General features: G+C 33.8%; 4 protein-coding genes across 6 annotated transcripts; all 4 read right to left on the bottom strand.

The window, feature by feature from the left end:
* Positions 1–123: 123 nt before the first annotated feature.
* Positions 124–6,320, bottom strand: LOC140990312 (uncharacterized). Its single transcript, XM_073459931.1, has 6 exons — positions 6,105–6,320; positions 5,563–5,630; positions 4,628–5,450; positions 1,409–4,507; positions 959–1,013; positions 124–519 (listed from the first exon to the last, which is right to left on the bottom strand). Exons 1-6 carry the CDS (start codon positions 6,244–6,246, stop codon positions 369–371), a joined length of 4,338 nt encoding a protein of 1,445 aa, XP_073316032.1. The 5' UTR covers positions 6,247–6,320; the 3' UTR covers positions 124–368.
* A 2,240-nt stretch (positions 6,321–8,560) lies between these two features.
* LOC140990754 (very-long-chain 3-oxoacyl-CoA reductase 1-like) lies at positions 8,561–9,387 on the bottom strand. The gene has a single exon (XM_073460596.1). It carries the CDS (start codon positions 9,346–9,348, stop codon positions 8,575–8,577), a length of 774 nt encoding a protein of 257 aa, XP_073316697.1. The 5' UTR covers positions 9,349–9,387; the 3' UTR covers positions 8,561–8,574.
* Positions 9,388–12,692: 3,305 nt separating this feature from the next.
* LOC140989220 (regulator of G-protein signaling 1-like) lies at positions 12,693–17,128 on the bottom strand. 3 transcript variants are annotated; one of them, XR_012177456.1, is made up of 13 exons: positions 16,978–17,128; positions 15,470–15,591; positions 15,274–15,337; positions 15,072–15,156; positions 14,788–14,861; positions 14,286–14,477; positions 14,081–14,169; positions 13,712–13,953; positions 13,510–13,634; positions 13,315–13,436; positions 13,000–13,214; positions 12,777–12,887; positions 12,693–12,722 (listed from the first exon to the last, which is right to left on the bottom strand). XR_012177456.1 is itself a non-coding variant. In XM_073458366.1 (12 exons), exons 1-12 carry the CDS (start codon positions 17,051–17,053, stop codon positions 12,863–12,865), a joined length of 1,431 nt encoding a protein of 476 aa, XP_073314467.1. In that variant the 5' UTR covers positions 17,054–17,128; the 3' UTR covers positions 12,737–12,862. The 3 variants fall into 3 exon arrangements, 2 of the variants coding, with proteins under 2 accessions (XP_073314467.1, XP_073314468.1); XM_073458366.1 differs by lacking the exon at positions 12,693–12,722 and having other exon boundaries at positions 12,737–12,887; XM_073458367.1 differs by lacking the exon at positions 12,693–12,722 and having other exon boundaries at positions 12,737–12,887; positions 15,470–15,590; positions 16,308–17,102.
* A 3,788-nt stretch (positions 17,129–20,916) lies between these two features.
* LOC140990148 (uncharacterized) lies at positions 20,917–24,158 on the bottom strand (the record flags this gene model as incomplete). Its single annotated transcript, XM_073459726.1, has 5 exons — positions 20,917–21,164; positions 22,310–22,468; positions 22,545–22,669; positions 23,505–23,768; positions 24,027–24,158. Coding segments are annotated over 5 exons (789 nt in total), but the record flags the coding sequence as incomplete, so codon positions are not given.
* Positions 24,159–25,381: the final 1,223 nt, after the last annotated feature.

The following is a 25,381-nucleotide window of genomic DNA, read 5'->3' as shown; positions in this document are numbered from 1 at the left end:
TGCAATTTGCATTAAAAAAATTCGAAAATTTCAACTTTCAGAGGAAAAAGTCAGGATTTTCAGAGATGGAGATATGTTTTCTTCCTGAAGGAAAAAAAAAAAAAAAAGAAGTGCCGCCATCAATCAACGGAACAGCCAGGAAATGATGGTATTTCAACCCAAATTTAAGGGGTTAATTCGTAACAAATACAACTTCGTCATACTGATAGTTGTCAAAATTTTGAGCTGCATCTGAGCATTCAAAATCACATATTTGGCAGCACGGTGGTTTTCATTTACCATAATTGACATAAACAAACACCACATAGATGTAATGGAGTGATGCTGGAAATCCTATCGTCCATCGGTTTAAGAATACAAAGGATACTTCATTCGTTAATTGGCTGACTATCAGGAACAAATTCCATCTGGCTATTGATCTGCTCAAGTTCGTTTTGAGAGGCTATCAGCTTGGCTTTCTTGAAACGCTTTGAGCTTCTGAGAATCATATCCAATGTCATCTCGTTTGAGGTAGAAAGGCTGTTGCAGTAGACAAAGCTAGTTGTGAGTAGATGAGTGTTATATCAAGAACATCATCAGATGAAAGCAAGATAAATTGAATACAAGGCATTCATTGGTTTTTTGAGATCTGACATAAAAAAATATGGATGATAAAATTCAGCCAAGAAAAAGAAAAACTTTGTCGTTCCCATCACACAACAAATGTCTAACACCTTTGAGAGACATGTAAGTAGGACAAAATATTGACCATATTAAAAAAAACTGCCTAAAAGAAATGAGCAAGATGCAGAGGGTGAAGCAGTATTTTTTAGGATAGAACCAGGCAGTCAAAAAAGCTTGTATTTTGTCCATATGATAACTCGACAATCGAGTCATAACCGGGCGTTCGTAAAGTAGTATAGCATCGGGAGCAATTGGGTCAACAAGGTCTGAGGTTGGAAATAGATAATGAACTTACTCCAACTTTGCATTCATTTTCTCACGAGCAACTCTTCCTTGAGCATCATTGGAACCTGCGACAAATTAAAATCAACACCAAAATAAAAAATCGGATAAGCCAGTACTCATTAACAGCGATTCTATAACAGATTTTGAATCTCTACTTCTGAGGATGACAAGCACCTCATCATACAGTTGGAACAATACTTAAAAGAAGTTTTTATCACCTTAACATGCTATGAAATTCAATGAACCAGGAATCATATTTCCACTACAGTTTTTCTCCAATAAGTGGTAAAAACTTAAGAAAAAGAGAAGGCATCGTCTACATTCCTCTCAACTACTATAGAAAACAAATTCTACTTAATAACAAGATACTTTCCCCCAAAATTAAAAGATAAACAATCCTACAGCAGAATTCACTTACTTAGATTAAGTAAGGTTTTTAATAAATCAAGATTTCAGATACCATTTCTATCTGAGGCCTGGCTCAATTCACTTTCACCTGCTGAGCAGCCTGACTGAGATGAACTATCAGCTGAGCTGCAGGTGCTAGAATCAGAATTTGCAGTCCCGTTTTCATCAATAGAACTCTCACCACTGCAATCCTGAAAAAGTGATCCTACTTTTGCAAACAAGCTATTATTTTTTGTAGTTTTCATCTCAACCTTATCAGATACATCAAGACCCGAATGCCATATTTTATTTCCTCTTACAGACCTCTCCAAAGGTGTATTCTTGTCTTTTGTGAATGGAGAAGCAACAGTATTTTCATTATGTTTTTTGCCAGTGGTCATCCCACGAATCTCAGTAGGACTAGAATCTATCATCTCATTGTCAGAAACTTTCAAGGATACTGTAAAGTCCCCATCTTTCCTGCCAGTAGAGCACCTCACGTGAGATTTCTCTTTAACGTCCTTGTTTTCAGATAACTTGGCTGAGTTATGTAATTCAGTTGAGGTGCTTACAGAAGGTAAACCACGCTTCTTAACCTTTTTCACAGTTTTCATCTCTTCACTTGACTTGAGTGTTTTTTTAACCTTGTCAACATAAGCAGCTTTATCCTGTTTTTGGCCAGATAAAAAATAGTGCTTGAAGTTGACCCCTTCATCTTTATCTTCCACCTGTCTTACCAGATTATCAGTACGAGCATCTGTAAATTGAATCTCCCCAAGGTTTTTTTCACTTTTATGAGACAACACACGGGAGTCAACATTTTGGCATCCCTGTTCGAAGTCTAAAAAATTGTTAGCTTTTTCTGTGGTTGAGTACTCTTCAACTCCAACTTCTTGTTCCTTTATTGGTATGTTTTCTAAGCAATCTGACACGATAAGATGTCTTTTCATTTTCTTTTTAGCTTTTTTATCCTTGACACATACAATCTCAATACTGTTATGTGCCCGATTGGGCTCCAAACGGTTCACCTGATTTTCATTTTCAATGACAGAAGGAACTGTAAGGCAATCACCAGCAGAATTATGGTCCTTTTTCTCCATTCTTTGCTCACAAATGCCAACATCTTTCATAGTTTGAGTCAATTTCATGGAGTCTGACTCTTTCATAGCCGCATCGCCAACTTTCCTTTCAGAGTCTGCAGCCGAATCATCCAACATTTTCATCTGGACATCCATTACTTTATGAAACGAGATATTTTCTCCTGTGTCAGTTTCTTCTGGGAAATTATCGGTTTGTGAACAAAGCACAACAGCTGAAGAGCCACTCGTGCCATGATTTGCAGGATCCATGTCTGAGTTGTCCATAACTGTATTAGCGGAATTCTTGACGCTCTTCTTTCTCCTATGACCTTTGGATGTTTTAAGTTCCTCAACCATATTTACATCCAATAATTTAGTTGTAAATCCTGATCCATTTGACTTTAATTCTGGATCCACATATCCTGAAGCTTTGCTGGATGAAGGAGGCATCACTTCCAAATCGTGATGCAGCGTATCATCGCCTATAGCTTTCTGAGGCTCATTCACCCGATATGAAGTGTCTTGAATTTTTCCATCACTCTTTTTGGTTTTCTTTTTCTTCCTTTTATTGTGATTATTATGTGTGTCGTCAGATGCACCTGAAGCATGGTTCAATCTGGACGGAAGTTTTGGTTCTATAATGGCAACACCTGCCTCAGGCTGATTCATCCCAATTTCGTGGCTCACCAATAAATTTCCATCTTGTCTAGTTCCCACATCCATGTCAGGTTCAGCAGTGGGCAAGATGTTATAGGTTCTTTTAGTCTCAGGATCGTTCCATAATTTCAGATCAAGATTTGGCGCTGCAATAGGAGTCAAATGTATGTCATTATCTGAATGTTCACCATCAGTCTCATCATGTATTTTACCTTGAGACTTCTTGGCCATCTTTTTTTTCTTAAAGTCATGTCCCATCTCTCCTACAGTACATGAAAATGCATTGGGCTGGGCTGATTCCCTAATATTTCCACCTGCTTCATGCCAATCTGAAGTTCCCAACTTTTCAAACTCTATCGGTACTGGGTCATGGCTCAGAGACACCTCCCTCTGTTCTTCAATTAAATCAGGTTGATTCATTGCTTTCCTGCCAGTCTGCTTCACGGCTGACTTGCCCAGATTGCTGTCATCAAATTTCTTGGCCTTCTTCTTCCTACTGTTGCAAGAGATTTCAGATTCCTCCAGATTATTTGTATCTAACAACCTTGATGGCGAGCCTATTTTTGGTGTTACAACTGGATCAGCAGATGCAGAAGTATTTTTGTATGATGGCAGCATCACTTCAAGATCATGGTTAATAGACAATTCTCTTTTTTCATCCTTTTTTCTAGACTTACTAATTCTAGTAATGGGTCCAGTACTACCACTCTGCTTGGTTTTAAGTTCCACATCAGAAATATCCTGAAGAATTGCAGCAGCCTTTTGGAACCTCTTTTTCTTACCATCATTGCCAATAGATTTAATACCTTCCAATGCACCATTAGCATCCATCAATTTAGCTGATGAGTTTGCTTCTTTGGTGCTAACATCAAACTCGCACTGGTTCAAGAATGACTGTTGATTCGCAGACGAATCTCTATCATTTTTATTTCCCACATTCAAGTAAGTATCAGTGGTAGGCAAGGGGTTATCAGTTCTTGAAGTCTCATAATGTTTTAGAATATTCAATTCTAGACTTGGCGAAGTTAAAGGAGCCAAATGCATGACATTTTCAGAAAGTTCGCCATCTGCATCATAACAAATTTTTCCTCCATGTTTCTTTGGCTTCGCTTTACTTCTACTGCCACATCCCATCTCTTCATTGGCACCTCGATAATCATCAGCTAGAACTGACTCCATGGTATTTCCATGTGCTTCATGCTCATCCGAAGTTCCTAAATTTTCAGACTGCAATAGCACTTGATCGTGGCTCTGAGATGACACCTTTTGTTCATCATCAAGATCAGGCTGATCGGTTTCCTTGTCTTTGCCATCAACCATACGAGCAACATTTGTTGAATAAGATGCTTTTCCTTTGACTTTGATTTCCAAGAACTGATCGAGGTTGTCAGTTTTTAATGCCGGATGGTAATTTTCAGGTTGCTTCATGTTTGTGCCTAAGAAAATTTGACAATAGAGTAATCACCAAAGGAAAACAGTACCCTTGTGACCACAATAAAAGGATAAATAGAATTTAGTAACAAGAATATTCAGTGTTATTTCATTAGATTGCTTACCCTTTAAAGGACAAGGTGCTTCAATATTGTTATCACACACATTGTCGGGAATTCCAGAAAGTTCGGACATGTCAACATTCCCAGTATAAACTGCAGTATTGGAGAAGAAGTTTTTATATTCTTTGCAATAATCTGAAGAAGAGAGTGTCGTCTCGATCACTTGATCACGAGGCAGTTTCTTTTTTCTTTTAATCTTCTTCTGTTTGGATGCATCTGTAACTGTGGCAACTATGGAAGATCCCACAACACCACTGCACTCCATAGTGGATGGATCATACCTCACACATTCATCCTCACCCGTTTCCTCCACACAATCAGGCATAATTTTTGGAGTTTCTTCAGCCGCGTCAGTTCTGCATCCGGCAAGAACAGGTTGCAGAGTTTCTTCGCCAGATGCATGGAACTGGGTGTCTTGATCTTCTAAAGTAGGACTAGGCAATACAACTTCATGGTACTTCATTTTGCGCTTCTTCTTGGCTGGAGATCTAGTTGATAAAGAATTTTCTAAGGAATCAGTTTTCCAAAATTCTGCAGTCCTTTCAGAATATTTCTCAACCTTCTGCCTCCCAGTCATCGCCGAAACTATATTTTCTTCCGTAACACAATCTGGCAGAGACATTGTAAGGGTGAGTATCTTGTTTGGATCAGAGGAAATAACTCCACAATGGTCTTTTCTGTCACACTCAGAGGCTTTCTGGTCTGTGTAACACTCCAAAGAGCCTGATGCATCAGCTGAAAGAAACCAATTTCCTTTTACCCCATGTAATGCACTACAGACAAGCATGAAGTCTGGGATATGATAAAAATTCCCTTTTCGCTTTACCTATCAAAGTAATAAAAAAAAAATTAGAATCAAGAAATAAAGTATAATCAAAGTTCAAAAACTCAATAGCACGACATGTTAGAATCAATAAATAAACTAGCTACATATATACCTTCAAAGATTGAATCCAAATCTCCCCATTGTTTGGAAAACACTTAGCATGTTCCTGCATTAACTTTCCTGTAAATCGTGCAAAAATGAGATAGTCTAAAGCATTCTAAAAGATAAGCAGATAAAGAACTTCACGAAACACAATTTATTGAAAAAGTTTCACTATCACAAATGTGTTTCAAATTAGAAAACGTCCAATCCATGATTTCAGCGACAAATGATCCCGCACATAATATTAATCAGCTAAACTTGTTGCATTAAATATATTACGTTTCCCTTCTCAGATTTTCTCTAACCACGAGAGGCTGTAATCTTTCATAATCCCGGATGTAATTAAATTAAACAATAAAAAGATGTAAATCAGCTAAATTTCTTCACTGTCATCTAACTCCTGAATTCAGCCTGACATTGAGATTAAATCATCCAGCTTAACCCAAAACGATCTACAATACACAATCCCTCAACGCCACTCAGACTAACCAAGTTAAAACGAACGAAAACTGCATAAGTTTGCTAGCACATAAAACAAAACCGAATACTCACTTTTGAAATCCAACACCGTGTCTGAATCCGACACTAGCATAACGAGGTGCGTGTCGAGGCTGGTGTCGACAAAAACTGTGTTGTACTCCGCCGTCGATGGCACCGCACAATCGGATTCCGCCTCACGACGTCGTTTCCCCATTGAGCAAAGTTGGAAGCTCTGAAGTCTGAGCGGCTGCTCCGCACGTAAAACTGCGTTCGCCAGGGTTTAACAGGGTGCAGATGTGTCCCTATATATATTAATTTAATCTATTGAAAAGCAGAAGTATTAATTTTACAAATATTATATGGGCCTAGAAAGATTATGGGCTTGCCTTTCATCATATATGGTAATTATTTTTACTGAAAACAGATTCGGCCCATTTAAATTAAATTAAATTTTCCAATTGAAAATATATTGGACATTCCCAACTCCCAAATCATAACAAAGTTAAAGCCTAACTGACTACACTCCAAGATACACATCTAGGATGTGCAATATGTTGACATTTTCATATCTCATAAAAATCTTTTTTGTGTGAACCACTTTGTTGTATTCAGTATATTTATCTGATACGTGTGGTTTGCAAGCTATTGTACGGATTTGCGAATCACCCACTACACATCTAAAATCGAATGGTCACAGATTCCTTGCAATTAAAACAAACAAATTTAGACTTTCCACCCACATCCCAATCATGATATAAAGAAAGGTCCGACGCCGTGGGTATTATAAATGAAGCAATGAATCTCCAATGGAAAATAATAGCTTATTAGCGGGTTGGGGCAATTTAGCTGAAATAATCAAATTACTACAAAAAAGTCATGTGAGGCCGTCTCACGAATAGATTTTATGAGATGTATCTTTTATCCAATCTCACTCGTGAAAAAATATTATTTTTTATATCAAAAATATTATTTTTTACTCTAAATATGAATTAGATCAATCCGCCGCGCTCTTTCATTATATGTGTTGTGTATATAGCAATATTTTAAAAAGTTCACATCACTATCGAGGGTAATACAAAAAATAAAAATCAATTAATTAAGTTGAAGTATTAATAACTTAGAGGCTAGAGCTAACAACCTACGTCGTCTCGCAATCGAAAGATGCCAAGTGTCGAGAAGAAAATCAAGCAAGATGGAGGCGAAATACCACTGGATGGAATGTGCCCAATAAGAGGCGCAGCGCCCCTCGATTCGTAGCCTATCTGCCTAATTGCTGCTTCCACATATTGTTGTGCGCGGTTGGTATAAAGACAGATGATTTCTCCACAAATGCAACTCTTGATGCCCTTTTGGTTGACACATATAATGGTACCTGATCATCATCTTTCTTGATTAACATTTTACATCCATTGATCGAATAAACCGTCAGATATCATATAACTGGTGTCGAAAATCCCAACATCGTATCTTTTTTTTTTAACACACCACATTTCATGTAACGATCTGTTCTACTAATCTAGCTGAAAAACGATGTATAAGTTTCAAAAACCGTTTTTCCAAAAACAAAAAATTGCGTAATACATGTATCACGTGTGTCGATTAATGCTCACTTCTTATATGACAAATCCGTGATAAATTTAAAAAATGAGGAAGCCAAACTAACTTCTCCTGATTGTGATACAACGGATGGAGACAGAATACATGCATAAAATGTCTTTCACCAAACTGAATGATTCATATTTAATGAGGCCAGAGTACTAAATTTATATATAAGGTGGGACGAAACGTGATGAGTATCATTTATTCAACTAGTTCCATTTTTTAAATAAATTTCGTACGCATCTTTTTATGAAAAATGGCTCTATATTTTTGGCAAATCTACACATCTTTTCAAAAGGTTCGAGTCAACCCGATAAATAGAATTGATTTTTCAGGAATTTTTTATAAAGTAATTAAAATAAATAATATAGAAAACTGCAATAATAAAGTAAAAGAAATAGCCTGTTGTTATGATCATAGTGTCACACTTAATTAATAATTCCATATACAATAATTTTTTTAAAAAAACATTCTAAAGATTTTTCAAAATTAAATTTTAAAAGTTAATTAAAGTTGGCCCATTAAATTTAACCATGGTAATATGTCATTAAATTTTATACATTATAAGGTTTGTAAAATGTGCTCGTTACAAATTACATATTATCATTAATCGATGGAGTACTCCAATATTTTGAAAGGATTAGTTTCTTTAAGTAAGATCATTTTTAGCATCTAAAATATTTCATGATTTGATATTAGTCTAAAATTTAAATAATTTGAAATTTCGTCGACAATTTTTTTTTAGAGAATATTGCATTTTTTCAACCCGTGAAATACCAAAGCATACGACCTAGCTTATATATAAAATCAACAGCATTTTAAAGCCATTTGTTTTTTTTTTTTTTAAATGAAGCACAATTACGCCTTTTGCAAGGGGTTTTACGCTTAAATTTTAATAAAATCTGGTTTTAAATGGTCGTTAATTTTTTAAAAAATTTATTTATTATAGGAGTTCATATGTTTTTTTCTGGTTTTCTGATTGTAATATGTTATTTGGCCATTTTTGACTTGTTAACAAAAAAACATGAAGAAACTTGGAAAACCTCGTTGGAGAGGAAGGGGGAAGATTGTTCTTACGCTTTGGAGCAGCATATATTGCATAAAGAGTATGCGAAGGTATAACAATGGCAGCACCTGAACCAATATTAACAATGGCGCCTCGCCCCCGGCTGATCATTCCTCGTATCACAGCTTTCGTAACATAGGTGGTACTTAAGACGTTAACCTTAACAAAATTCATCCAAACATTCTCACTCACTTCGTGAAAATACATCGCTCCTGGATATGTAATTCCCTCATTGTTGATCATATCCAGGCCCTGGATCATCTCCTTCAACGCTCCATCAACCCTGGAGACAGCTAAAGCTGAAGAAAATTCCAGCTCAAGAATCTCGACGGCAATCTCGGGATATTTCGCCTCGATTTGACCCGAAATTTGTTTCAACCTGCACGGATTCCTGCTGACGAGTACCAAGTTCAGACCCTTCTCCGCGAGTTTGAAAACAAACGCCACGCCGGTTCCATCAGTGGAGCCGGTGACCAGCGCCCAGGACCCGTAGATTTTCAGGTCTTTTGCTGGTCTGATAAAGGTTCTGGAAACCCATTGGAGGATCAGCATGCACTTCATAAAGATGGAGAAGAAAGCTAGAGAAGAGAGGAAGATGATCCACGCGGGCTGTGTTTTTAGGTGATCGATGCAGCATGGAATTGAAACCATTTTTTGTTCAGGCCTGAATTACGTGACAGGCATACAAATTAATAGACTATCTCGTAAAATTTAACGTCCTTGTATCATCCTGTATTTGTTCAAATTTTACAATAATTTGAGTTATAAAATAATCATATTTTATTTTTATTTTCAATTTATCATTGTTTTTTTTCTTCATCTTATCTCACGAACCGCGTGAAAAATATCCAAAACAATCACCACTATTATAAATTCATAAAATGATCAAATCATGTTAATTTACAAATTTATTATAGATATCAAAAATAAGAAACGAGTAGTATTATCTCTAAAGTCCTTAATTCTAACATAATCCAAAATATTTTTCCACAAAAAATATTGTATACTAGAAAAAAAAAAACTAATATACATGGATATGATATTATATATTGTAACTTTTTTATATGGAAGTGTGTTTTCAAACTTCAAAGAGAAAATGGGCAACTGGTCTGCAGTAAATTCTATGTAGACAACAACTACCTCGAATTTTGTTTCGCAAACATTAAACTTAGTTCCTGTTATTCACACAGGGAAGTACATCCGTCGATTTTTGTGTAACTAAACAACTCATAGATAAATATTCTAATCCAAAAATTCTTGAATTTTGGGACTTCACCTTTGCTATTAGACCAAAGTTCCTTGACTGGTCTCCATAATTTCAATCTTTGTAGAAACCAAAATATATGTTTTTTCACTAATTGAATTTATGTACGTCTTGTTGATATGAGACAACACTATAAGATAGACACACATTTAAGAATTCATAAGTCAAACAGTTTGACTTATTAGCACCCAAGTAGATGTACACTCAACGTTACTGCGAGTAAAAGAAAATAAAGTTTCGTTTTGATTAACAATTAATATTGTTTTTGATTTAGTGCTAATTGTTTAATCCTAATATTTGTGTATGCATATGGATAGAGACAAATTATTTTGAGAAACTATGTATAAAATTTATTCTTACTTTGTATTATGATTATTTTGAGAAGTACACATCAATTTGACCTAAAAAAAACAGACCATCAAAAGTGATGCAGGCATGCAAGTGTATTTAAGTTATTGTCTCTGCTTATTTCAGTGGCTGAAACTGCTCCTTCTTCCTTCATGGGACAGGTTTTCATTTATTAATTACACGGTTACTTATGACTTCTCGGAAAGCAACCCGATGCCATCTTAATAAATTCGCATTTTCAGATTATTATTTATTATTCAGTAAATCAAAGTTTTATTTTTTTTTTTTAAAAAAAATTATGATCAAATGAGCTCAATTACATATAGCCACTGGCCCAGCGATACTTTAGTCCCAAAAAATGGGTTTAAAAAAAATCACACACTTTCTATATAATTTTTTTGTAATGTGATTTTATTATTTAGTATATTTTGATTAGAAAAAGAATCCCTTATTTGTTTCCCTAAAATAATGTGTGATATATAGTATGATATATCCTACTTTGGTTCTTTTTTTCTCCTCTTTCTTTTTTCTATTTATTTTTTAATTCATATATCAAAATTACAGTGTAGTATCTCATTATTTATTATCATTACATTTTAATCTTCATTTAAATATAAACCAAATTAATTATAAAAAATATTGTACAAGCACTACGTAACGCATGTGTCGGTACACGAGTATATATATATATCTCCTCTTGCTCCTCAACATTTGTTTATAAGTGATTATCACTAGCTAATTTGTTGAACTCCATGAATACCTTTGCCCGACAAGTTATAGTTTATTGTGATAACAAAAACTCATGAGCAAAATCCAACCCATAAAAAGAGAGAGCATCACTTTGGTATTCAGATTGCTGTGTTATTTCGAAGTTTATTAGTGTACATTGAAGGATAGTGATTGCGACTTCCAATGATCATTAAGAAGAAAACAAAATTAAATTTTGGCTCAATGATTGTGTGGTGTGAAAATTTATTGAAACGAATATCATTTTAGACGAGATTCTTGGATATGAAAATTGATTTTTGGTAAACTTCTATGACTTTCCTCGATTGGCTTCTCCATGTCAAGTGTTACTTTAAGATGGGTTTGTGGATCATAGAATGTGAGGTGTTCATCAAAATAACGTGGAGGCCAAAAAAATTGGTTGCACTTTTCTCCATTTTAGGTTAAAAATTACGGGTTTCATGCAATGAAAGGAACATGTTGGATTATTTAAGGAAAGGACCCTTCATCATCCATGCAGTTATACTTCAGGTTTGAAATATTTAATGTCCTCGAAGAGTTAAAAAGTTGGCTTGGGAGTTGGGATGATCAATTTTGGTACACAAATTACAATGATTAATGAAGGGGACAAGTGAAGATTTTTATATTTATTAAGGTGCTAAATAAAATACAAATAAATTTTTTTTAATTAAAATATCACAATCAAGTAAACTAATAAGTTAAGTTACAATAAATCTGGTACACCATTTGGTATGAAAAACAAGAGATTAAATAATCATAAATATTTGGTTAATCTGATATTTGACTCATTATCAACAAATGATAATCATATATGTATATCATTATGTTATTTTTATATTATACATCATATACGGTCAAATCCCACGAACCAAACAATGTCACAAATAAGTCAAATGATGAAAAATATATATAATGAATCAGTGAAATTTTTTTTGCATAAAATTCAATCGAATGTATTTTCGGAAAAATATAATTTATCACCCATGTGATAACTAAAAAGATCATAAAACCCTGTATGAAAAATAAATGATCATATATTATCCCGTGTTTTTTAAGTTCAAGCAAACAAATCCCTCTTTGTTTTTTTTGCATTTATGTCTAAATTTTATTTTAAAAAGTGAAACAACGGTAAATAAAAATATTTTTTTAATTTTAAATTAATTAGTTAATAAAAAATTAAAAAAAATTCATTATTTATCATAATTCTGTTAAAAAATTGGATCGTTAAATAATGAGAAAAAAAGCTAGTATCAATAAATTGATGGTTATTCTTATTATAGTTTATTTGTAATACCCGAGAAATTTAATTAATCCACATTAGGGAAAATGACAAGATGATAAATAATTAAATTTTATTTTCCTAGTAACTTTATTTATTTGCTTAAACTAGTAAGAAGAAACTAAAAGGGGGAGGGGGGTTTGCTTAAATTTAAAAAATACATGGCTTTATAATAAATATTTATTTTTCATACTAGATTTTATGCTGTTTTTGGTTTTCACAGGATGATAAATGACATTTTCTAATGATTTTCATATATATCAACTGTCATTTAATTCGTGCATGGCATAATATTTAGCGTAATTTTGATTGGCAATGTATTATAACTGTAAACCAAATTTGCTATTGTAAGAAAATGAGCTATACAGTTGCAACAAGTTCTCGGTAAGTCATTAGTATGATGACCTACTTTGAAATACTCCGACAAGTTATCGATCGGTACCTATATATCTGTATATTCATCATATATATTTCCCATAGCCTCCACAAGCAAAAAGTAGTCGTCTTCAATCTTTGACGGCATGTAATCAACTCGAGGAAGCCATAGAAATCCTATAATCGATCAGTTATAACACAATGCATACATTTGACAGTCTTGTAATCTGCGCTATCCGTCCAAGATGGATCAAGAATTAGTTTTTGCAAGAAAGGAGAAACAGTTTACCGGCAGTTTTTATTTCCCTGATTCATGACTGGATCCCAGTGTCCTTGGGATGTGTAATTTTGTTGAAAAGGGTCGTCTGCACAATGAATCGAGCTCAACCTGTGCGAGAAATTCCAACCTGAGATCTGTTCTAGATCATGGCCTACGGTCCTCATACTGTCCTCTTCTTTCAGTTTTAGGAAGAAGGTGGATGACCAGTAATCATTCGCCAAATTCTTCGTATACAATAAAAATGCATATAAATGACGGTAAGCGAGTAAGAAAATAACCCACTTGAAAATACAATAAGATAGAATGAGTTATTCAAGAACAGACCATCTTCATTAGATGCATCAACTCATTTAGTGCACTGTTAAAGAGATCCAGGTTGGTTAAATCAAGAGTATTGAGAATTTCTTGGCGACTGCGGTGAGAAATGTTAACCTCCATTGTCGAACCTACATCTAGAACAGTATGAAAAAGCGACCCAAAATTAGGAAGGCAATGACGAGGAAACGAAAAATATGATACCTGGGGTTATATATTTGTCGATGATATGCCTTGCCATGTAGATCCTTCTCACATGATCATTATGTGGGATTTTGTCGAGCTGCTGCACCTCTTCATAGAAATGGACACTTTCCCCAGCCAAACAGCTGCATTGATAGAACGAAACTCAGCCGTATGTCAATAGAAGAAACAATATGTACTTTAACAGAGGACTTCTAAGCACCTATCGGCAAATTCCATGAAAGACTGGCGAAATCTTCTGTTCAGAAGAAGTTTATCCAAAGGTTCGTTTGGATCTGCCAATTGAGCCGGTTCCCTCTGACACAGAACGCCAGATTCAGGTATGATACCCAGGACGTCACCCATTGTCTTGCATTCCTGGTGTTCTTTTCTATTCAAGCTCATAATAGAAACAAGAGGTTGCGACGTTGATATGGTGAAAAACACCACCACAAGTACACTGGTCTGATGAAAAATTTGTTCAAATAACCATCATAAGAAATGAAAATTCATCGAATAAAATCACAAGCAAAACGAACTTAAGGCAGAAATACAGAGACGATGATACCATAATAAGCCAGGTTAAGCATACCATAAAGAGCAACAAAAATCTCGAGATAATTTGAAGCCATGGAACATCTTCATGGACCTCAGTCAGAACATAAGAAACCGTCCATATCCCTTTACAGAAAGAACGGATAAGATAACTGAAACTGGCTTCTCCATGGATATATCCACAAAGAGTGGTTGATTATTTCAAGTATAAGAATTCTTAAACAAGATAGATATGGATGTACCAATGGAACAAGCGGAGACTAAAATTCCTCGCCAGAGGTCCTTGAGTTCATGGAATCTAAACTCTATATGTCGAACTGCTGCTGTAAAACCAACCAAAACTGAAACATAAATTGCATGCAGACTAAGAATTGTGATGATGCATCGGGTCCCCATGTGGCAATGGTTATTAAGAGGCTTTTTTATTTGAATAACTGCATCGCAAAAAATGTAAGATTATGCCAATAATAATGAAGCAAGGCATCAAAGTTAAAATAGTAGATGTAAGCATGATCAAAAGAATAACTAGAGATTTAAGCGAAGAATAATATATCAAGCCAATTGACAATTCTGTAAATTGGCAAAGTAATTAATTTCTGGACAATTACCAACCAAAAGCTATTCAAAAAGTGACCCACAGCAATTTGAGATAAAGAATATCTTAAATTTCTATAAATAAAAGTTGAGTGGCTATCCACATACAAAAATGGAACTAGAGAAACACTCATATGAAATAATCCATACATGCTGCAGCCACGATCCAGGGCAAGAGAAGCAAAGGAAGAAATATATATGATCGAACAGGTGGCAAACGTCTCCTGGAAAATCGCAAGTCTCAAGAGGAATGAGATCAATAAAAGAACGCACAAAATCATGTTGGGTCAGTAAAAATAATTACACTAAGCAGATTTGAAGTCGGGACACTATTTCTTATGAAATAGCATGAAACACTTTATATAGGTTGAAAGAGTCTGCCAAAATCTTAGGAGATAAATGCTTTCTTACTTAACAGAAACATATTCATGTACCTAGCAAATATGTTATATAGTTGAAACACCTGTGCAATTCGACAGCTCATCAGCAAGCCAAATCCTAGAGGACCTTCAGCCCAAACTGTGAGAAAAATTAACATTTGGGTTTTTATTAAACAATGCAAATACAAATGTGAAATAGAAATCTTGGACTGAAGCGGAATATGCTAATGTAGTCACAACTTTATGTAAAAATTACCAGCCCATACATAGCAAGATATCCACCAATGCCTCCTTCTAAATCTTAAGAAACCGAAGCCCATCTGTAGAGGTCACATCCAATGTCAATGAAGTCAGTAAAAAAGTTTGAACTGGAAATTTAAATATGAAACTGTTAAAAACTAACAATGATAGCAGCTGAAGTTGTATACAAAAACAGATGAGGGATCTTTTACCACAAGTGCCAATAAAAGACTGAAACTGGCAAAAACTTGAACGACTACAAGCCAAAAGCCACTGCCTTTAGGTCGTGGAATCCTGTGAATTAAATAGGGAGCAGCAGCTTTTGCAAGAAGCAGAGCCGTACCTCGTCTCAGGGCCCGACCCTCGCAAGGGCCAAAAAAAAAAATCATTGGTTGGGACTTACATTTAAATAATATGTGAATTGGACATTTAAAAAAAAAATTTGGACATTGACCCATTGAAAACATGATTAAATATGATGAGTGTGTTCATTGGGGATTTAATCAAATAATGTAAAGCCCAAACAATAAAGCTACACGGCTCATTAATTAAATTTTTAAAAATTTTGTATGCATAAAATGGTAATGTTTGTCCAATATATTTATTATTTTATCTTATGTCAACTCATTGTTAAACTTTTATACTTTACTTTTCGATTATTTGACATCTTTTCTTGAATTTATGTAGTTGGACTCATTTCAAAAAATAAAACACAAAAAATTGTGATACTTACCTATTTATTATATTGGTTCATTATATTTATCATTTTGTTATTTTGATAGTTTATATTGATAAATTTCAATTTTAGCAACATATATTATATTTTTTGCCAATTTCAATTTTTTTCTAATATAATTGTTCATATGACACTGCATTACGTTAGAGTCATGTTGATGTTGTGGCGCACGAAGAAAAAAATCACAAAGAGATAAATATATAACTCGTAAATTATGTTTTTCTTATATCTATTGTTTGATTATTTTTAATTTGCAAACTTTACGGTTATTTATCACAACAATGTGAACCACAGGTACGGCTTTGGCAAGAAGCCTATACAAGAGAAACAACATTTTCATACACAATCAAAAAATGTACACTAATTAAAAAAAAATGTACACTAATCACTACCAATGAAGGGCCCCCATCAGCTAAAATCTTGTAAAGTACCCAGACTAACAATTGAATATATGAAAACTTAGACAACCATCCCAAAGCAAATAGCCCAAGACCCAAAATGGGTCCACACTCCAAAATGAAGCAAGAACCTCGACATAATTACTTTTATTCCTCAAGTTTTTGGCTCTCCATATTTATTGGACTTGGCCCACAACCTCTACCAATTGCAACAGCTATATCTTAGCTCTGTTAAAGAATATACCCAGAAATAAACAAGAACATATTTCAAAATCCTTGAATGTATATAACAAGGAAAAGAGTCTTTGGCACATAAAGATCATTTCACACTAATGAAATCAGCAGCAAATCCTCAGAACTACGCAAAGAGCATAAACAAAAACAATATGTCATTCCAACGGAAGAACCCTGAACTATGGCACCACAGATATCAACCCCAGAAAAATCCCACTTCAAATCAACCAAAGAAAAGAACTCCAAATCACCAAAAGGTAACATAAAACAAACACAATGTTCACAAAACATGTAAGCCAAAAAGTTCCAAACTTGTTTCTGCATAAATTCCTGAAAGATTAGAAAAATTACAAGAGGATAGAGATAAAGGAGATGGCAATGGCCACATAATCACTGGGGCAGCCGCCTTTCGCAGCACAACTCGCCATCTTCCCCTGTTTTCAGTTGTTGGCCCGAAACCGATTCAATACCGTGACAAGAAATGTTGCAAACATATACTTAAAAAACAAGTCAAACTCCACGTGATCCATCTTTGACCACATGACCTCCCTCTAGCTGGCTTTTTTTATTGTTTTTTCCTTAAAATAATAATAATATTAAGAATGTTTTTCCACGAGGATCAAATCTCCTTGCCGTTATCTTCCGGTTTATATTTTGTACCTAATAATCGTGTCATACATAATTTTTATATAATTTTTTTAATAACCTGAAACTTGAAAACAAAATAAAAATCCATATTTTGCCCAATGACTTTTGTTTTTTTATAGAAATTTGATATATTTAATTCTTTTTAAACATTGAAAGAAATTAAGAAAATATATACGCATTTGTTTTGAAAAATGAAAATAAAATTTGATAATTTTTGAAGAGAATGAAAATGTCAAATTTGAATGTGAGACATCTAACACATTTTTTTATGTCAAAAAATGAACAACTAAAACGTGAAATTTACAAGATGTTAACGGGTGACTCATAAGCACAATCAAATATATAACGGTCGGTTGTAGCTCTTTGTATTTATTTATGAGGATAATATTATAATAAAATATAATATTTAAGAATAAAATAGGTCATTTTAGGCAAACCATATGCGATGACCAAGATCAAATATAGGGATATAGTAAGAAGGTGACGAAGGAAGATTGTCATCTTCAATGATTTCCTTTAAAATAATATGTTATTTTTCTTTTTGAAAAGGTTCAAATTTGCAATGAAATCGATAGTGATAGTGAATTTCTTTTCAAATTCTAATGATAACCAAGAACCAAAGATTTTGAACAAATTAATCAACACAAACGGTATCGTTTCTAGGAAATAGATGTAGCTAAAATACATTGTATAATTTGTCAACATATATATTATTATAAAAGTATGTCTCTTGTAAGACAGTCTCACGAATCTTTATCTGTGAGATGGGCAGGAGCGGAGGTACATGTCCTTTTACCCGGGCTGGTCCAATTTTTTTTAAAAAAAATTTATATGTAAATTCATGTATAATTTTGGATAAATTTGATATTAGCCTGGGTGGATCAATTTAAAATATTAAAAGATGTTTTTTTTAAAAAAATTTATATGTAAATTCATGTATAATTTTGGATAAATTTGATATTAGCCCGGGTAGATCAATTTAAAATATTAAAAAATGTTAGAGTTTAAAATTCTAGCCCGGGTAACGCCAGATTCCTGGCTCCGCCACTGGAGATGGGTCAATTCTACCGATATTCACAATAAAAAGTAATAATCTTAGTATAAAAAATAATATTTTTTCATGAATGACCAAAATAAGAGATCTGTCTCACAAAATACGACCCGTGAGACCGTCTTACACAAATTTTTGCCATATTATAAAAACAGACGCNCTCACAAAATACGACCCGTGAGACCGTCTTACACAAATTTTTGCCTTATTATAAAAACAGACAACAGAGTTCTCCGCTTCTGCCAAGATCCATGCTAAACCATCGACTGGATCAGTCGCGTGGAGGTCCCGCAACATTGCTCGCAAACTGGAGGCATTTTATGTATGTTGCAATAACAGGATGAATAAAAGCAATGAAATGTGCATCTTGTAAACCGACAAATGACTAATGTTAGAAACCAATTTTGATATGTCGTGGTAAACGAAAATATTGAGTTTAACATAACGGTAAGAATTATGTGTATCAGATACATATTGTCTCGTAATTTGTAACACTTTGTAATAACATGCAATAGAGTAATATAAAACACAAAAAATTAAAATAGCACAGAGATATTTATGCACAAATGAATACACTTGTATGATGCCTCATGATAAAATAATCATTAGAAAAGAAATTGAGTTTACAAAATCAATATCAGGGAACGAAAAACTATTGTCTTTACCAAGTCAAGTAAGTAAATTGCACCCTAAAATCTCAATAACAAAAATAACCAAACACACAAGAATGCAAATTTGTGTAGCCGAAATTCAGAGTAACAAAACAGTTTTTCAATCAACAATTTGTATGTGTGTTGTCTTCAAATATCTCCAACACAGTAAAACAACGATGCTTCGTCTTTGTGAGTTATTCAGAAAATTATCTCGTATCTCACTCGTCTCATTTCTCTAGCCCTTTCGACCATTGTGCAGTAGTTATTCTTCAATATATATGGACTTGTGTTGATCTTGATATGCTTAAATAGATTCTACCAAAATAAAGAAAATAGCCTTGTATTAGGAAATAAATTCTTCCAAATAATAAAGATCAAATCATCTAGAGCTAATTAAGAAATTCAATATTCTAGAAAGACGAAATTCTTATAAAAAAAAAGAAAAGAATTTATGAGATAAATTCGTGTATTACAAGACAAGAAACGTTTCCTTTTAAGTAGGAAATGAAATAAGTAAATTTTCAATCAAACAAAAATATTTATTTTTTCAGCCATGAAGGTTAAAAAGACCAGAATTGAGACTATGCAAAAGAAGACTTCAATGCTTTTGAACCTCAACAACCGGAAGAATTCAAGAAAGTGACTTTTATCAAATGTTTGTGCCAGAAATTTGCAATAAACTAACCTATATATACAAATTTTGACTTGACACAACCAATTCAAGAAATTGATTTTACTCTTGATTTATTGAATCTCTCAAGAAAATTGATTTTTGTATGCAAGTTATGACTTGACTCAAATCAATTCCAGAAACTGATTTAGTGAATCTCTCAACATTGAATTTTTTTTTTTTGGTTGCCATTCAATTATGCAAGATTTCATGAACTTTGCCAACCAATTTTATTTCCTCAAAGATTGCTAGAATGTATCATAATAACATAATATATAAAATTTGTCAAAGAAATATTATTGCTTTAAAGATTCCAAGAATTTACAACAAAATACAATTTACCTTAAATATTCCTCTGGGGAGCAACCAATCATCACATGTTTAATAATTCTGAAAACATTGGGCATAACCATTTTTTGGATGGTTTTCACCCTAAAAGGACAATGTCCTAAAAAGGACTCTTGAATTATATATATATATATATATATACCAACTTAAATAAATCTAATTAAAATCTTTTAAAAAAAATTTGTGGCATTTTTATTATAAATATTTTATTGTATCGAATAAGTTCAATTGGGATTTAGAAAGTAACATGAATATGTTAAAAGAATAATGTTTACATGTTTGATTACCATAAAGAAAAATAATGGTTTTCTTGATGGGGTGCAATTTTTTTGTTATTTTCAACCTTTGTAAATAACATTTATATGTTAAATAGAGTGTGAATAACACAAAATGAATTTATTTATTTGGCAAAAACTTGTGGGAGACGGTCTCACGGGTCATATTTTGTGAGACAGATATCTTATTTGATTCATCCATGAAAAGTATTACTTTTTATGCTAAGAATATTACTTTTTATTGTAAATATCGATAGGGTTGACCTATCTCACAGATAAAGATTCGTGAGACCGTCTCACAAGAGACCTACTCTATTTATTTTTACTCATTTTAAGAGATTTTTACATGGTATTGTATGAGTGAATATAGTTAAAAAAAAATGGAGATAAAGTAATTTATTAGAAAATTTGTATTTTTTATGTCAAACTTATAATACTATACATTGTATTGTGAAATATTTTGATATTTGTTCCTGTCTTGATATTAATTTATTTATAATAAGTAGATAAGACAATTCGATTATTTTAACAATAATTGATTTTTTTTAAAAAAAAGATTAAACTTCAAAAACGGAACTATGTGTTATTTCTATCTTAAAAAGGTCAAATTTGGTGCTTGCACTAAGATTAACCATAATAACGAATTTCTTCGAAAATCCTGCGATAACCAAATATTTCCAACAAAATAATCAATTTTTTCCCAGAAAATGGATGTAGCTAAATAACATAATATACTATACTGGCGTATAGGTTCCCCGGCTGCTGCCAGGATCCATGCTAATCCATCAGCAGATACGGATTAGTCGAGTGGAGATCTGCAGCATTGCTCGCAAACTGGAGGCATTTTCTGTATGTTGCAGTAACAGCAAGAAGAAGAGCAGTGACTTGTGCATGCTGTCAAGACCGACAAAATTACTTGTGTTAGAAGCCGATTTCGACATATTTTGTTCGGAAATGAAATGAACAAATTGTTAATAAACCAACATAATATTTTCAAATCTAGAAAGGGTCAAGGTAAACAGAGAAATAAACCATAAAGAGTCATATTCGAGGCATAAACAGAATTGATCGAGACGGATAAAAATGGAAGACTAGACAGAGAACTTCTGAACACTGCACTCGGAGAACAAATCTTGTGTAGCACATGTAATCGGATAAATGAATGATGCAATAAATAGTTTACGTAGGACCACAATGTATGCTACAGGGATGTTTTTTTTCTCTGGATAAAGTAGATATTAAAACCATGTTTCATTCAGATAATGTATAAGGTGTCGAGAGTTTACGGTAAACGGGGATTATAACTTCCGAGGATCCGAGGGTCTTAGGATCGACGATAAGAGGTAAGCGCCCATTTAGACCAGCATCAACCTTGATCTCGGTCATGAAGGCAAAAAATAGCAGTATTGAGACTAATGCAGAAGAAGAACTCATTGCTCCAAACCTCAACAACTCGGGGGATTCAAGAAAATGACACTCTTATCAAATGTTTGTCCCAAAAGTTTATACTAAACTGACCTATATACACATTATGATTTTACTTGATACGTTCCAGAAATTGTTTTAATTTACTCCTAATTTGGTAAATCTTTCAAGATTGATTTTTTTAGCATTCAAGTAATGGAAGAATCAATGTGCCAGCTCATAATCTCCAGTCAAAACAACTAGAGTGGGTCTCATGTGAGACCGTCTCACGGATCTTAATCTGTGAGACGGGTAAATCCTACCCATATTCACAATAAAAAGTAATACTTCTAACAAAAAAAGTAATACTTTTTCATGGATGACCCAAATAACAGATCCGTCTCACAAATACGCCCCGTGAGACCGTCTCACACAAGTTTTTGGCAAACAACTATGCCAAATTATATAAACTTTCCCAAGAGGTATGATTTCCGTAAAGATTGCTAGAATTTATAATCATAAGATATAATTTTTCTTTCCCAAGAAATATTATTTCCATGATTGCTAGAATCTGCAAACAAAATATAATTTGTATGGAAAAAACATAAACGATAAGGTTTATATAGTTTACTTACATACTATGTCTAAAAGGAGGAGTTAACCAGATTCGTCGACCAACGCTCTCTGATATCGCAAGATGATATAAGTTGTTGAGAGCATGAGAAGGCATTGGCACCGTGGCACTCGAGGTTAAAATTGTTGCATAACCGTACACAAGCCCAACAAATGTGGGCCTGAGAAAGATTAAGTTATTAAACATGGGAATACCACATATAGGTACGGGATAGAGATAACTAGGATGAGATGTACCAGATTGCAAAGGAGTAATTTCGACCACCTCCCAAATGTAATATGCAGAATAAGGCAGCAACTGCAAGTATATTCGTCCAATTTATTCCGAAAATTGGCAATAGCGCACCACGGAAAAGTAGTTCCTGCTTAATCCACGTCAAGAAAACGTCGACTTTTAACAGGGTTTCTATGCTACCATGATGTCGAAAAATGCTGATCATGATATAGGAAACAAAGATTTACTTCACTTATTCCAGGGAGAAATGCAACAACCAAGTAATCCAGAGGTTTCAAGGATGTAAGAACCTAAGATTAAATAGTATTAAAGACAATTTACAAAAGTTCATCACACACCCAAGACCATGAAGAATTGAAGATGAATGGATATACCAGCTAATTAGCTATTTCACTAGACTTTGCAAAATCTGGCCATATCTTCAATAGCAAGAACCGAGTTGACGACACAAGTAGAATGGATCCCACAACCAACTCAAGATGCCATAATTCAAAACCAATTGTCCATAACAGAAAACTTCAAGATAACATCCCAAATGGGAAAAAAATGTTATTTATGTGTGATCGGTGATGGCAAAAATTTCACAACATACTGTTCATATCTTACTCATTTATACTAATCCTACGAGTCAATAGGTAAAAACTTGAAAATCCTACATGTTATGTTCGCCAAACAGTCATTGAGAGGCCATCCTTCTCCTGATGCAAAAATGCAAAACGAGAAATCTAAGAGACAACGGTCCACAACATAAAACTTGAGTTTTTGGCAGAGTTTTCATATCATACAAGTATGATAATTCAAGCCATGCCTAACGTTTGTCAGATCAAACAATGAAACTAAATAACTTGCTCAAGAATGGCAAATGGCAATTAATCACAGAATTCCATATAAAGAGTAAAGAAAGAAAACAAACAGCTAACAACCAACAAGAAATCACTGTAGATTTAGCATAGGAAACCTACCTGTCGAATTAAAACACCTAGAGAACCTACTAAACCACATGTGACGGTGCATGCTCGAAGCACATCATTTCTCGATGGGACGATAACTGAAGTCTCAATCTTCGTTGTATTTGAGGAGAATATCTTATTCTCATCTTCAATATAAGCAGTCCCTGAAGATGGACTGTCTGGGCCAATGTTTTGGTTTGGTATTTGCTCAACCGGAAACAAATTCTTGCCCTTTTCTTGAGTTTTTTCTTTTCTTGAATACTTCTTGATCTGATTCTGTAAGCCAAATCACTTATATTACTTCCACTTCTCCTTGTACAAAGTTTTCGTATGAGTAAATTTAGAGGTGCACTCGAGAATTTGGTCTGCTGGACTACTAAATATACTTTGAAAAGATAAACTAACATCTGTTGAAAAATCACAAATTAAAATTTAATGTTTTTTTCAACTTTCGACTGTCCCTGAGTAAACTAGTAAGTAGTAGCAAGTTAAGAAATGAAAGTAAACAAGGGGAAGGGAAACTAGGAAACTCACACGGTATATCCTGGTGGAGATTTTAAGCAAAGTGCAATTGTTGCAGCTAAGCCCTCGATCTATAACTGATTCAAGAAATGGGTAATTTAAAAAGGTAACATTTTCAACATTCCTGTATTCAGCTTCAACAATTCAACCAATTTTCTTGGGCTAAGGAATTCAGAATTACCCAAGAATCAGAATGCTGTATGAAGATGCAGAGTGCATGATTTGGCCCTGGGCCAGCAGTTTGTGCTAAGCAAATCCATCAGTTAATATCTGAATGCAGGAAACAATCTTTTTCAGTTGACAGTGTGCTTAAGCAAAATTTGAAGGGTCAAATCCAAAAAAAAAAGTGAAGTAAACAATAAACTTTTAGGAAAAAAAGAAACGAAAAACCTTTGAAAAAAGCTCAGAGAGCAACGCTAGACCGGAAAATTATGGAGAAGGGAACCTGAACATTTTACGGTTGAGTGAAGATACAAAGCTTTGCTTCCTCGTAAATAATATTTTTGTAGATTGTATATTGAAAATATGACTCGTGTTCGATAAAATAAGATTCATTTTGGTTCCATAAGAATTTTTTTAGAATCATGTAGCTTTCTAGAATTTGATCGATTGATTTATTCAAGAAAAAGGATAGAAATAATAACAAGAAATATATGATTATTACGTTACTTGAGGTGTTGAGATATAAAAATTCCTCCCAATCTTTCCTTCTCAGTTTGAGTATTTCATATATGGTTTGTCCAACTAAGTCAGTGTGATTTACAAACTACTGCATTGATATTTTGAGTTTATCCATAGCGCACCAAAAAGTAACTACAGCGAGTTCTCAAAATTTTAGAAAAAATGATATGATTCACGTATTTCTGCTACGATCGAATTTTCCAAATCACATGTAATAAGATTTATGCTCCATGAGAACGTAACATTTGATAATCATATACATCTGATTATTAGTTCTATCATTTTGTCTAGGATCGAAGTAAGCACACTTATTTATCCTCCTCGGAAGGCTATTAGCAGGTTGGAAGGAAAGTAGACTTATTATTTCTATAATTTCTCGTGCTACGCTTATTTATCCTCCCTCGGAAGCCTGTTATTAGGTTCGAAGGAAAGTTGTAGACTTTGATTCGATGCTGTAGAATCACTGATTTTGTTAAATGCCAGATTATATTTTGTTTGATTCCGGGGAAATCATAGTTTACTTGATTTGTATATCAAATGTCTTTGTTTGTAAATTTGTGTTGTCAAAAGAGACTTCACAGTTTTGAGATCCATGTGTATTTCCGGGATCTGAATTTCTTGAATGTCTCATATGAAAACTGAAATTCTTGAATTTCTCAGATGAAAACCAGATGCATCATGCCTGT

The sequence above is a fragment of the Primulina huaijiensis genome, chromosome 12 (genome assembly GCF_012295235.1).
Source record: "Primulina huaijiensis isolate GDHJ02 chromosome 12, ASM1229523v2, whole genome shotgun sequence".
In the NCBI taxonomy this organism is placed as follows: domain Eukaryota; kingdom Viridiplantae; phylum Streptophyta; class Magnoliopsida; order Lamiales; family Gesneriaceae; genus Primulina; species Primulina huaijiensis.
Note: the sequence above shows the minus strand (reverse complement) of the source record. Positions and strands in the feature narration are given on the sequence as shown.

What these genes read in the sequence shown, in the direction of transcription:
- LOC140990312 (XM_073459931.1), bottom strand. Translation starts at nt 6,246, where the DNA reads ATGGGGAAACGACGTCGTGAGGCGGAATCCGATTGTGCGGTGCCATCG. An exon ending in AGCACCTTGTCCTTTAAAGG is followed by an intron (nt 4,508 to 4,627) that starts GTAAGCAATCTA and finishes AAATTTTCTTAG; the next exon opens with GCACAAACATGAAGCAACCT. An exon ending in AAAATGAATGCAAAGTTGGA is followed by an intron (nt 520 to 958) that starts GTAAGTTCATTA and finishes CTACTGCAACAG; the next exon opens with CCTTTCTACCTCAAACGAGA.
- LOC140990754 (XM_073460596.1), bottom strand. Translation starts at nt 9,348, where the DNA reads ATGGTTTCAATTCCATGCTGCATCGATCACCTAAAAACACAGCCCGCG.
- LOC140989220 (XM_073458366.1), bottom strand. Translation starts at nt 17,053, where the DNA reads ATGGCGAGTTGTGCTGCGAAAGGCGGCTGCCCCAGTGATTATGTGGCC. An exon ending in CTGGATCGTGGCTGCAGCAT is followed by an intron (nt 14,478 to 14,787) that starts GTATGGATTATT and finishes TTTGCGATGCAG; the next exon opens with TTATTCAAATAAAAAAGCCT. An exon ending in TGATGCATCTAATGAAGATG is followed by an intron (nt 13,215 to 13,314) that starts GTCTGTTCTTGA and finishes TTGTATACGAAG; the next exon opens with AATTTGGCGAATGATTACTG.